Source organism: Pinus tabuliformis, chromosome 6 (assembly GCF_031772625.1).
Source record: "Pinus tabuliformis cultivar Carrire ecotype Pingquan chromosome 6, CPIR1, whole genome shotgun sequence".
Taxonomy (NCBI): domain Eukaryota; kingdom Viridiplantae; phylum Streptophyta; class Pinopsida; order Pinales; family Pinaceae; genus Pinus; species Pinus tabuliformis.
The window spans coordinates 1,711,596,257-1,711,609,462 of NC_142292.1; the positions used below are offsets into that span (position 1 = coordinate 1,711,596,257).

Genomic DNA, 13,206 nt, shown 5'->3' on the forward strand with positions numbered 1-13,206 from the left:
ATGTCTAAAATATTGAACATTGTAGAACCTGCAAATTATGAAGAAGCAAGTAAATCAGATGCATGGAGGGCTGCAATGCATGAGGAAATTGAATCAATATACAGAAACCATACTTGGGATTTAGTTGAGTTGCCTGAAGGAAAAACCCCCATAGGATGTAAGTGGCTGTATAAACCAAAGATAAATGCAGATGGGAGTGTAGAAAAATTCAAAGCTAGACTAGTAGCAAAGGGTTACTCACAGCAAGAAGGAATAGATTTCGATGACACCTTTGCCCCTGTAGCTAAATTAAATACAATTAGAATGCTAATTTCTTTAGCAACAAAACATAAATGGAAGCTACACTAGCTAGATGTTAAGTCTGCATTTCTGAATGGAGAATTAAAGGAAAAAATTTATTTAGTACAACCTCCTGGTATTGTGAAAAAGGGGCAGGAGCATTTAGTGTGTAAATTGCATAAGGCACTTTATGGTATGAAACAAGCACCCAGGTCATGGTATGATAAAATTGATTCATTTTTTATACAACATGGTTTTCATAGGAGCCTCAACGATCCAAACCTGTATACCAAGATAAATAAACAGAGGCAAATCATTTTGATTTCTTTGTATGTGGATGACATGATCATAAAAGAAATGCAAATAATTTGATCAAAGAAATCAAGCAGCAAATGTCACACGTATTTGAAATGAAAGACATTGGAGATCTTCATTATTGCCTAGGTTTGGAGGTATGGAAAGATTCTGGTCAAACTTTTTTAACTCAAGGAAAGTATGCCAGAACCGTGTTGGAAAGATTCAGAATGGAACAATGCAAAACAACAGCAACACCATTGCAGTAGAATCTCAAGTTAAGCAGTGACGATGGCACAAAATAGGTGGATGCCACTTTGTATAGACAACTAGTGGGAATTTTGGTATATCTCACGACAACTAGACCTAATCTGGCATATTCTGTTAGTGTGCTAAGCCAGTTTATGTCCAAACCACTTGAAAGTCACTGGATTGCAGCAAAATGTGTGTTGAGGTACCTTAGTGGTACTTGTAATTATGGTATTTTATACACTGACATTTCTGATGTTACTTTAGCAGGTTATTCAGATTCTGATTGGGCAGGTAACCTGGATGATCGTAGATCCATCACAGGTTACGCATTTAGTATTGGATCCGGGGTTATTTCATGGAGTAGCAGAAAACAAAGTACTGTAGCACTATCATCATGTGAAGTTGAGTACCAAGCATTGTGTGCAACTGCATGCGAAGCTATCTGGTTGAGGAGATTGCTCAGCGATGCAGGTGAAGGACAGAAAGAAGCAACCAGCATCAAAACTGACAACCAGAGCACAATAAATCTTGCCTACAATCCAGTTTTCCATAAAAATACTAAACATATTGACACTCAGTTTCATTTTGTTCGAGAAAAGATACAGTCAAAAGAAATATGTGTGGAGTATTGTAACACTTGTGATAATTTAGTTGATATTTTTACTAAGCCTCTAGGGCGAGTAAAGTTTGAGTTATCTAGAGGAATGTTAGGAGTGCAGAATAACCCTTTCTCCATTAAGGGGGGGGAGTTAAAAATAATGAAGAAATGGTTATATGGTTGTAACACATCTCCTTAGTTTAGGATTAGTTCCTAGAGTTTAGGAGGTTGTCCATAACTACCTAATTTTCAGTGATGTATTTAATATTGTAATATTCATTTGATGTGAAATAGAGTGAATGGAGAGAGAGTCTCTTCTTTGTTTGGGTGCAGTCTCCCTGTGAGCACAACTCCATTTAATTCAAAATCTGATTTTTATCTGAATCATCTTCAGCATGTTAGTGATAGAGATTTATTTTGTGAAAAAGCTAGCTTGCAGATTACTACAACCTAAAAGTGCAAACAACAGTCATGAACGAGCCATGTGGTCAAAGATAAAGCATGAATGTGGTTTCCAGCGAAACTCAAAGATGGAGGGCATGGTAAATGATTTCACACTGGCAAGGGAGGCTCAGCTTGATTTCAACAAGTATCTTGATGATTATTCATACGTGCATCCTGGAATAGAGTTGACTGTTACAGTATTAAATAATGGGTTCTGGCCAACCTACAAGTTATTCAACGTCAATCCACCAGCGGAAATTCTTAAATGCATTAGGGCGTATGAAGGCTTTTATTCTAGAAAATATGAGCATCGTAAACTTACTGGATGTATTGTTTGGGAAATTGTAAAATTATAGGAAACTTTGACACTAAGCCAATAGAAATTGCAGTATCAACAATCCAGGCAGCGCTGCTTTTATTGTTCAATGATTCGAAGGGTTGAGCTGTGAATAAATCCGTTCACAATTAAATTTGCCAGAGGAGGATGTTATTAGACTGCTTCATTCAATTGTACGTGGAAAGTACAATATTATTTTAAAGGAGTCGGTGACACAAACAATAGCCAAAACTGATCATTTTGAATTCAACGGTAGATTCACATGCAAATCTGCTAGGATTAACATTTCATTTCCACAAATAGGTGAAAAGAAGAAAGTCAGCGAGGTTGTAGATGGCCATAGATGCCATGCCATCGATGCTGCAATAATTCGGACAATGAAGGCTAGGAAAGTATTGACAAGTCGACAATTAGTGATGGAATGTATTGAGCAACTGCAGGTGACATTCAAGCCAAATGTTAACTTAATGCTGAAGCGGATTGAAAATTTGATTTCAAGGGAGTTCTTATAACAGCACAAAAAATTGCAATATCATTCGATATGTAGCATAGAAAAAATTGTTTAAATAAATATGATCAATATGATTTTAACCTTTACATTTTATGGTTTAAATAAATGTTGGTAAAAGTTTTGTTTCCTTTACATGTAGAACATAATCAAGGTTGGAAGTGATAGTTTAGGTATTACCTTTGTTATAGATGAATGTAAGGTAATCACGATCTCTTAAAGATTTCTAAGTATATATTTGTATTGATAAAAAAAAGTGTGTATTACTATTTCAAACTTGAGTTTTCATAACAATGCTTGTTGGTCCAGGTGCACAGCAAAATTAAATAAACATACAGCAGAATATCAAGCACATAAACACAAGAGTTTAACGTGGTTCACCCAACCAATCTGGGCTACGTCCACCAAACATAGGCATCATGAATTTATTAATCAAATTGGAGATTACATCAAGAAATCCTCACAAAACTCTCACCCTCTTAGCAAACCATCCGAATGGTTGCCTGTTATATAACATAGAGAATCTAACAGCCTCATTAACTCCCTCACATCAAATATAGGAGGCATTAACTCCCTCCCAACAACCTGGAGTTAATCTAGGAACTAAATTCCTATTGTTGTCATCAGCTGAGATTTTTCCTATTTTGCTACAAACAGAAAATCTCAACAATCTCCACCTTGACAATAATTCACCTGATGCCCTGTTATTATTATTTTATCTTTTCTGCAAGCCAAGAGAAGCCAAACACCAGCGTAGCTTCTCCAACAAAACTGGTTTCGTGAACATGTCTGCACAGTTCTCCTTTGTATGCACCTTTTCAAGAGAGACTCCCCTTTCAGTGATAACCTGTCTTACAAAATGGTACTTAATTGGAATATGCTTTGATTTACTATGATAGGCCGGATTCTTAGCCAAATGTATTGCACTTTGACTATCACAAAGTAACCTGATGTTGTCCTGTAACCTACCAAACTCACCAAGCAAACCTTTCAACCAAACTGCCTCTTTGCAAGCATGAGAAGCAGCAATGTATTCTGCTTCAGTAGTGGACAAAGCAACAATATTCTGTAGCTTTGACATCCAGCTGATAGCTCCACCTGCAAGAGTAAAGACGTACCCTGAAGTTGATCTTCTCTTATCCAAATCACCTGCAAAATCGGAATCAACATATCCGCAAACAAATTCACTACTCTTATTGTAAGAGATACAATAACTACTTGTGCCTCTCAAATACCGAAGCACCCATTTCACTGCTGACCAGTGTTCTTTACCCGGATTTGCCATGTACCTACTGACAACCCCAACTGCATGTGAAATATCTGGTCGAGTACAAACCATCGCATACATTAAACACCCTACTACATTGGCATATGGAATTCGAGACATATAATCCTTTTCTTCATCTGTATTAGGACATAAACTCGAAGAAAGCTTAAAATGGGAAGCTAAAGGGACTGACACAGGCTTCACATTATTCATACCAAACCTCAAAAGTATTTTCTCAACATACTTCTATTGTGATAGCCACAGCTTACCATTGCTCCTGTCTCTGAAAATCTCCATGCCCAAAATCTGTCTTACTGCTCCTAGATCTTTCATATCAAACGTCCTTGCCATCTGAGTCTTCAACCTGTTGATTTCTCCAATGCTTTTTCTTGCTAAAAGCATATCATCAACATACAACACTAAGATAATGAACATGCCATTATTTAACTGTTTAAAATAAACACAATGATCATATTCGCTTCTAACATATTTCTGACTCAGCATGAAAGAATCAAACTTCTTATACCACTGCCGAGGCGACTGCTTCAGGCCATATAATGACTTCTTGAGCCTGCAGACAAATTTCTCATTGCGATGGTGAACAAACCCTTCCGGTTGTTCCATATATATTTCCTCATCTAAGTCACCATGTAGAAATGCAGTCTTAACATCTAACTGCTGCAACTCCAAATCAAACAAAGCCACTAATGCTAACACAATTCTAACTGAAACAATTTTAACCACTGGTGAAAATATCTCATGAAAGTCTATGCCAGCTTTCTGAGAAAACCCCTTTGCAACCAGTCTCGCTTTGTACCTGTCTTCTGTATCATTCACACCCCGTTTCACCTTGAACACCCACTTGCATCCCACAGTTTTCCTGCCTTTAGGAAGTTCAACCAGATCACACGTACCATTCTTACCTAAGGCCATCATTTCTTCCTTCATGGCTGCTTTCCATTTGTCACTATTTGAACCTTCTACAGCTTCCTGATAACACAAAGGTTCATCATCATTAGCGATCAAAGCAACTGAAGTAACATAATCATCATACCTTCTTGGAGGACGTTTGATCCTTGTAGACCTCCTTAAGAATGTTTCTGGTGCTTCCACAATTGGCTATCTATCATCTGTAGGAACTTCTTCATGATCGCCATCTGAGACCTGTTCATGACCTCCATCTGAACCCTGTTCATAATCTGATTCTGAAACCTGTTCATGACTAGAATCTGAACTATGGTCGTTATGACTATCATTAGAAATGCCGTCAAACTGAATATTCTGGAAATCAGATACATCATCCTGTTTCAATCTACTATTTACATCTAACTGTACAAGAGAGGATTCATCAAACTTTACATCTCTGTTGATGATGATTTTGCGGGTAGTAGGATCCCACAATCTAAATCCCTTTGTTCCATCACCATACCCAACAAAGACATACTTTTTCGATTTCGGATCTAATTTAGTTCGCTGATGTTTAGGCACTAGAGCATATGCATCACAACCAAACACTCTGAGTTTAGAATAGTCACAAGGGTGTCCTTTCCATACCTCTTGCGGAATCTTGCAGCCTATTGCTGTTGATGGAGATCGATTTATCACATAACAAGCTGTTGCCACTGCTTCCATCCACAACTCCTTTTGCAACCCGACGTTACTCAGCATACACCTTGCTCTTTCTAGAAGAGTCCTGTTCATGCGTTCAGCAACTCCATTTTGTTGAGGAGTATAAACCGTGGTCTTATGCCTCTCGATCCCTGCATCCTTAAATTAGCTGTCAAACTCCTTGGAAGTAAACTCACCACCATTGTCAGTTCTTAAACACTTTATTGTTCTACCAGTGCTGTTTTCTACCAATGCTCTAAACTGCTTGAAAACTGTAAAAACATCAGACTTCTTTTTCAACATGTAGACCCATACTTTCCGAGAAAAGTCATCAATAAATGACACAAAATATGACGAGCCACCATATGACGCTGTAGGGGCTGGACCCCAAACATCTGAATGGATATAATCAAGTATGCCTTTACTAGTATGTTTGCCTGTTTTAAACTTTTGTTTACTTTGTTTACCAAACAGACAATGTTTACAGAAATCCAATTTTCCAGATCTTAGATTAGGAAGTAACTTTCGGTCAGCCAAAATTTTCAATCCTCTTTCACTCATATGCCCCAATCTTTGATGCCATAAGTGAATGGAACTATTGTCATGTTCAGACACAGACACATGATCTGACCCAGTTCTACCTTCTGACTAAAATAGATTTCCTACTTTCTTAGCTTTCATAACTAGTAAGATGCCTTTGTAAATTTTCATGACTCCACCTTGAATTACAGTTTTATATCAATTTGAATCAAGTGCTCCTAATGAAATCAAATTTTTCCTTAAATCTAGTACATGCCTCACATCAGTTAACATTTTGGTTGTGCCATCAAACATTTGTAGTTGTACACTTCCTATTAGAACAATACTGCACGTGACATCATTACCCATGTACACGACTCCATCATCAACTGATCTATATGTTTTAAACCAATCTCTATGTATACACATGTGGTTAGATGCCCCGGAATCTAACAACCAATGTTGATCATGTTTTGAAACATTAACAGACAATACCTCATCACTCATACCTGAACCAGATACTGAACCTGTATCTGTGGTGTTGGCTTCCTTCTTTTCTGTCGAAGAGCCTTCTTTAGCAGCCTGCTTTCGCTTCCAGCAATCCTTTTTCAGATGTCCAGCCTTGCCACAATGCCAGCACTTCACCTTTGGCTTCTTTCCTTTGGACTTTGAGCGAGAGTCGCTATGCTTTCCCCCGAAGTGTCTCTCTCTTGAGCGACCTCTGGCCATCATTACCTCTGATGTAGAGGTGTCTGCATTCGACCTCTTCCTCGTCTCTTCAGCCAACAAGGCTCCAACAACATCGTCAAACTCAAGGATTTCTGATGTACTAAAGCTTATGGAAGTAACAAAGTGATCCCAGGATTCAGGCAAAGAACATAATAGAGTTATTGCCTTATCCTCTGAATCAAATTTCACATCTAGACTGTCTAATTGCACCAGTAAGGTATTAAAAACATTCAGGTGATCAGCAATTGAGGTACCTTCTTTCATCCGCAAACCATAAAGCTGCCGTTTCAGGAGAATCCGATTTGTCAAAGATTTCGTCATATAGAGTTTCTCAAGCTTCGACCACAAGCCTGCGGCGGTTTTTTCTGACACAATGTTGAACAGAACATCGTCCGCCAGACATAACCGAATTGCGCTCAGAGCTCTATCGTCCATCTCATCCCATTCATCCTCCGTCATGGAAGGAGGCCTTTTGTTTTTCCCCAATAGTGCTTTCGCCACACCTTGTTGAACCAGCAGATCGTGCATCTTTACCTTCCAGATCTCAAAATTATTCTTGCCATTAAATTTCTCAATTTCAAACCGGGCACTTTGAGTTTTCGCCATTTGTATCAAACAAAAAACACAATAATCTCCAATATCCAACCAGCAATAAAAAAAATTGCCTATGCCTTTGTTTTTACACAATAAAAAAAAAACTTCCCTTTTGCACATCACACAAAAAAAAAAAATTCTTATGTTTTTAATCTTCACGCTTTAATCTCTGACATCCATCGTGTCTCTCTTAATTTTTCAGGTTGTGTGCACGCATATATTTCAGCATCAATGCGTTGCTTGCCTATTGCCAATGTAAATATTTCATTGATTAAAACCATCAATCAACAACATGTGACAACATCTTATACTTGTACAATAAAAGCATGAACGATTTTCTGCTATCCTTGACAAAGAGCATCTTGCATTCTCAAAACTGCCGCAGGTATTGTTTGCATTGGTTATCCAAACAAGAAGTCTACGTTCAACTTGTTCACGGGGAATCTTTGGATTAGAATTTGGAGCAATAAAATTTTACAACGGAAAAGAAGATTCCAGTTGAATTTCTTCAAAGAAAAACAATAACATTCTTTTTAAAAAATCAGAATCAAGGTTTTATTTCCGCCCCTCACTCCCCTAACAGATACAGAGATCAAATTCTTAGGACGCTCTTATGCGTTGGTAACACAGTGTACCCAAATAATACAGAGTGTGTATCCAACCGTCTACATTCTATTCATGAATTAGCATAGAACATGGCACTGGCAATAACAAGTAATGCGTTCACCCATATAACATATTAATCCACCAGTAATATGTTATGAAACACCAGCAATGTAATACGCACCATTTAATATGAAACACCAACAATGTAATACGCACCACTCAATTCAAATATGCACCAGCCATATGCGTTCAACTATGCACCAGTAATATGTTATGAAACAGGCTCCACACAATAATGAACATACTGTTACTCAGCGCACGGAGGCTGTGAACGCACCAGTTTCAGGCAGCACCACACAACAGCAAACCACCAGCACAGTCCGCCAGCGCTAACAGATCAACGCAGCACCAAACTGATCAGTCCACGCACCAGCGCTCCAGCGGAATACCTCCACGCCTTACAGCGATTATCAGCACGACCAGCGCTCAGCTGCGCTCCACCTCCAACATGCTCTGATACCAATTGTTGGTCCAGGTGCACAGCAAAATTAAATAAACACACAGCAGAATATCAAGCACATAAACACAAGAGTTTAACGTGGTTCACCCAACCAATCTGGGCTACGTCCACCAAACATAGGCATCAGGAATTTATTAATCAAATTGGAGATTACATCAAGAAATCCTCACAAAACTCTCACCCTCTTAGCAAACCATCCGAATGGTTGCCTGTTATATAGCATAGAGAATCTAACAGCCTCATTAACTCCCTCACATCAAATATAGGAGGCATTAACTCCCTCCCAACAACCTGGAGTTAATCTAGGAACTAAATTCCTATTGTTGTCATCAGCTGAGATTTTTCCTATTTTGCTACAAACAGAAAATCTCAACAATGCTGTCTATTTTTCATGAAAGATATAATATATGTCTCATAAAAAAAGAATTTCCCTAGCTATTTTTTAATATTTATAATTTTTGAATTATAAGGTTTTTTGCTAGTGAACTTGTATATATATATATATATTAAAATGATCGAGGGAAAAAATTTTATAGCAAAAATAAAATGGAGTATATGTGTATTTTAAGCTTTTGAAATAGACAAGAATATATTAAACAATATTATTTAAAATATATATATATATTTGGAATTTGCAAAATCAATTCTATATGTGTCTATAGTTTCATGTGGATTTGTTTAACCTATAGAAAAATGTATTAAACAACAATAATTAAACAATATATATATATATATATATATATATATATATATATATATATATATATATATATATATATTTATATATATATTTGGAATTTGCAAAGTCAACTTTATATTTGTTTATAGTTTTTTTGGACAATGGATTTTTCTAGCATATAGAAAATTAATTTCAAAAATGAAGATATTGAAAGGTGTTTTAGAAAATGGATTTTTTCATGTATTTGTAGCCCAAACTACCAAGTTTTTCATTTTGAAAGCCAACTCAACAAACACATAGAGTAGAGTTGTCATTCCCACTTGAAAAAAAATAATATAAGAGAATATGCACTCTACAAATGTTCACACCCTCAATGAATACACACATGCTCCTTGAACAAGGGAAGAGAGGGAGTCGGGCCGACAGGGCTGTTGTGCAGCAGACCCCCCCACAACAGTTTTTGGGGCTTGTAGCTCGAATTTTGGTCAATGTAATGTAAAGAACCTGCGAAATGTGGGCGCAAAGCGCAAGAGTTTAGGGTTTTCCGCCCTAAAATAATGTAATTTAATATAAAATGTGTCGGCCTACCCATGGTCCGCAGACCATGGGAATGTATAAATAGAGCAAGGCTCTAAGTGTAAAAGTAAGTTTTTAGTTCAGCTTTAAGAAGTAATAGGGGTTTGAATGAGGAATTCACTCTGAGTCTGTAAGTCTGAGTCTTGGGTTGTAGTAGTAGGAAGAGGCTCTGCAGCTGATTGCGCAAAGGCCTAGTAGAGTCTGCAACTGTGTGAGGCGACCCCTGCAGCTGAGTGTGTAGGACGGAGTTTGAATTGTATCTGAACATAGGATCAATAAAAGATAAGTTGATTTTGGAATATTTTGTGTCTATGCTTCTATTATATTTACGTATCACTTTACGGTTTTACGATTGTGCTCACTTGTTATGAATGTTGAATGATTAATGATAATATTGGGCCCACATAATTAAGTTTAGATCTATAATAAAAGTACAATCATGACTAAGGATCTAGGCAGCACGTCTTCACGCTCTTTACAGAGCTATACGAAGGTCAGACGGTTGCACGAAGCAGCGCAAGCGCACAGAATTAGTTCGCAAATTTCCCAGACTTCATCAAGACATCACTAGGGTGTGAAAACCTGGTTCCAGCAGCCTCCCATACTACCTTGGGTGTGACCTCAGTCTGTGCACCGTGAACTGTTGCCGAAAGGGCCGGTAGTTTCATGATTTATTTTAGTAAGAGACAAGGAGAGAGGGAAGGATAGAGTGAGAGAATAAATGAGGAAGAGTGAGAGGGAGAGAGAGAGAGGAAAAAGAGAGAATGGAGGAAGATTAAGAAGGAGAGGGGGGATATTGTGGAAGGAAGATAGGGGTAGAGTAGGGGAGGGAGAGATGAAGAGAGAATGTGTAAGGAAGTGTGTATGAGAAAGAGAGAGGGGGTTGTTGAGAAGGAGAGACTAAGAGAGGCATAGAGAAGGACAAGGGATCATGGGGTGATACAGTGATGAGGGAGAGAGAGAGGTGGTACACAAAGTTGGAGGATGAGAGAGAATCAAAGAGAGGGAGGTGGAGAGGGATAAAGTGAAAGAGAGGAAGGGAAAGAGAGAGAGATATAGGGAATGAAGGGGATATGGTAAAGGGATATAAAGAGGAGAAACTTCAGAAAGAGGGGCAGAGAAGAGAGAGAGGGATGGAGAGAGGGACAGATAAGGGAGGGAGGGATATTAGGAGAGTGATAGATAGAGAGAGGAGGAGAAAAAACAACATGGGTAGAGTGGAGGGAGGGATGGGGAGAGAGGATGATGGAGAGGGAGTGTGAGAAACATAAAAGAGACATTGTAATGAATGATGTGATCATTCGTATTTTACTGTCTCCTTGATTTATTTGTTATACCTAGGTAACATTATCTTACAAATTTTTAAATATCTTTCTTTATTTATTCCCTAAAATAATATATTTTGATCCTTTGTTACATTTTAAGGAACACTACTAGTCGGGAGTCATGGGACTCCTTTAATATTTGTTTCTCCAATTTTTATTTAGGGCATAAAAATATTGTACCCTTTTTCAAATTGTTTCTCCCTTACATTCCCAATGTTCCATATTCATCCATTCCTTTATACATTACATTTTTCCATTCACGGCGAGATTCTTCTAGTTACACAAGAATAGAAGATGTAATAGAATATAAACTTGAGCCTTCTTCTATTATTACAATGTCCTTCCATATTTTGTAGATCATTTCAAAATTAAACCCTTGCAAGTTTTATAATCGATTTTATTGCTCTTTTGATGATAATTTTTTCTCCAGAAAGTGCATTGGACTATTGTGGTCTATCCTAGTTTTAAAGTAGCCCCCTATGAGATACTATCTACATTTTTTATTACATGTAAATTTTCTTCCATTTTATTCATATGTAGATTTCATCATATAATTTCCTTCAATTGTTTGCTTTCAAAAGAAAAACATCTCCCTTCTTGTGTTAATACTACTACAATTTCTTCTCTTGATGCATCACATTCTATTATGAATATTTTACCAAAATCACATGTTTCCAAAATTGGTGTAGAAGGAGGAATCCTTTGAGAGAGAGAATTCCAAAGTAGTCTCACCATCATACAAATGATTTTTCATCAAGAAAGATATGAGTGGGTCCACAATGCAAGCATAATTTTGTTTTTTAAATTCAATAATATTTCGTGAGTCCAAAAAATCCTCTAAGTCTCTTTATGTTAGGAATAAATACTATTTTGTAATAGCTTGGATCTTTTGAGAGTCCACGTTAACTCCTTCCATTGAAGCAATATGACCCAAATACTCTACTTCATATTTCCCAAAGACAAATTATGATATTTTTACATAAAATTGATTGTTCTTAAGAATTCATATGCCAGGCCAGGCCACCCAAAACCATATGCCAGGCCAACCAAAACCACCGCCGCGGCGTGGGTCGAAAGAATTCATGAATCTAATTAGACCATCCGCCAGTTTTGTTGAATAGTAACGCAGCTTAAAATAGTCGAGTACCCGAGATAGAAAACTATGAGATTAAAATATTCACTATCACTGACTATAAAATATTATTAAAATAGAGTTAAAGGCTAGTTTAATTACTTAAACTATTCAAGAAACATGTGATAAAGAAATTACAAGAAAGACGTTTAGCACATTCTAATGAATAATAAATGTGTTGGCCGGTGAACTTAGTTTTTTATTTTTATTTTTAAATGTTGGGTTGTAATATATGTATATATAGTTTTTTATTTTTATTTTTAAATGTTGGGTTGTAATATATGTATATGTATATGTATATGTATATGTGCAAATTTTTACATTGAATTTATTTATATATTTTAAACAATAATAAAATATAATTGATTTAAAATTATATTTTAAAATTTTGACAAATAAAGTTGAAATTTTATTATTATGTTAAAAGAATTTAAATTTTATTATTATGTTAAAAGACTTTAAATTTTATTATTATGTTAAAAAATATTGTATATTTCAATATTTGATAGATGTCCCATAACATTATATTTAAAAGTAATAAAATAATGTTTATATTAGTAAATTAAAAAATAGTGATAATAAAAATTATTTCAATTTGATTCATAAAATTTAAAATTTTAATTTAATTTTGCACTAGCTTAGATCTATCTTAACTCTGGATCAAACAAGCTCCCGGAGGGAACAAATCTCTTTTCACTTTAAAAGTTGTTACTATGCCAATCTTTATCTTTCCATATTGGATGAAAATATTTTGTGTGCATGTAAATGCATCATCCATATCCTTGGGTGCAATCCTTGCATAGCCCAGGGAGGGGAGCATTGATAATCCAATTTCATTTGCTAGTAGGATTTTGTTTGACATATGGAAGAACTATATCACTACCAAGCATGAGGGCTTAGAAATGTTGTACGTACTTTGAAAATTTAGGCATTACCTAT

General features: G+C 36.4%; 1 protein-coding gene across 1 annotated transcript; it reads left to right on the forward strand.

Annotated features, from left to right (window-relative positions):
• Positions 1-1,953: 1,953 nt before the first annotated feature.
• LOC149265590 (cullin-1-like) lies at positions 1,954-8,428 on the forward strand. Its single transcript, XM_089405071.1, has 3 exons — positions 1,954-2,194; positions 2,508-2,644; positions 8,318-8,428. Exons 1-3 carry the CDS (start codon positions 1,954-1,956, stop codon positions 8,426-8,428), a joined length of 489 nt encoding a protein of 162 aa, XP_089261197.1.
• Positions 8,429-13,206: the final 4,778 nt, after the last annotated feature.

What these genes read in the sequence shown, in the direction of transcription:
- LOC149265590 (XM_089405071.1), top strand. Translation starts at nt 1,954, where the DNA reads ATGGAGGGCATGGTAAATGATTTCACACTGGCAAGGGAGGCTCAGCTT. An exon ending in GCATCGTAAACTTACTGGAT is followed by an intron (nt 2,195 to 2,507) that starts GTATTGTTTGGG and finishes TTCCACAAATAG; the next exon opens with GTGAAAAGAAGAAAGTCAGC. An exon ending in AATGTATTGAGCAACTGCAG is followed by an intron (nt 2,645 to 8,317) that starts GTGACATTCAAG and finishes GTTATGAAACAG; the next exon opens with GCTCCACACAATAATGAACA.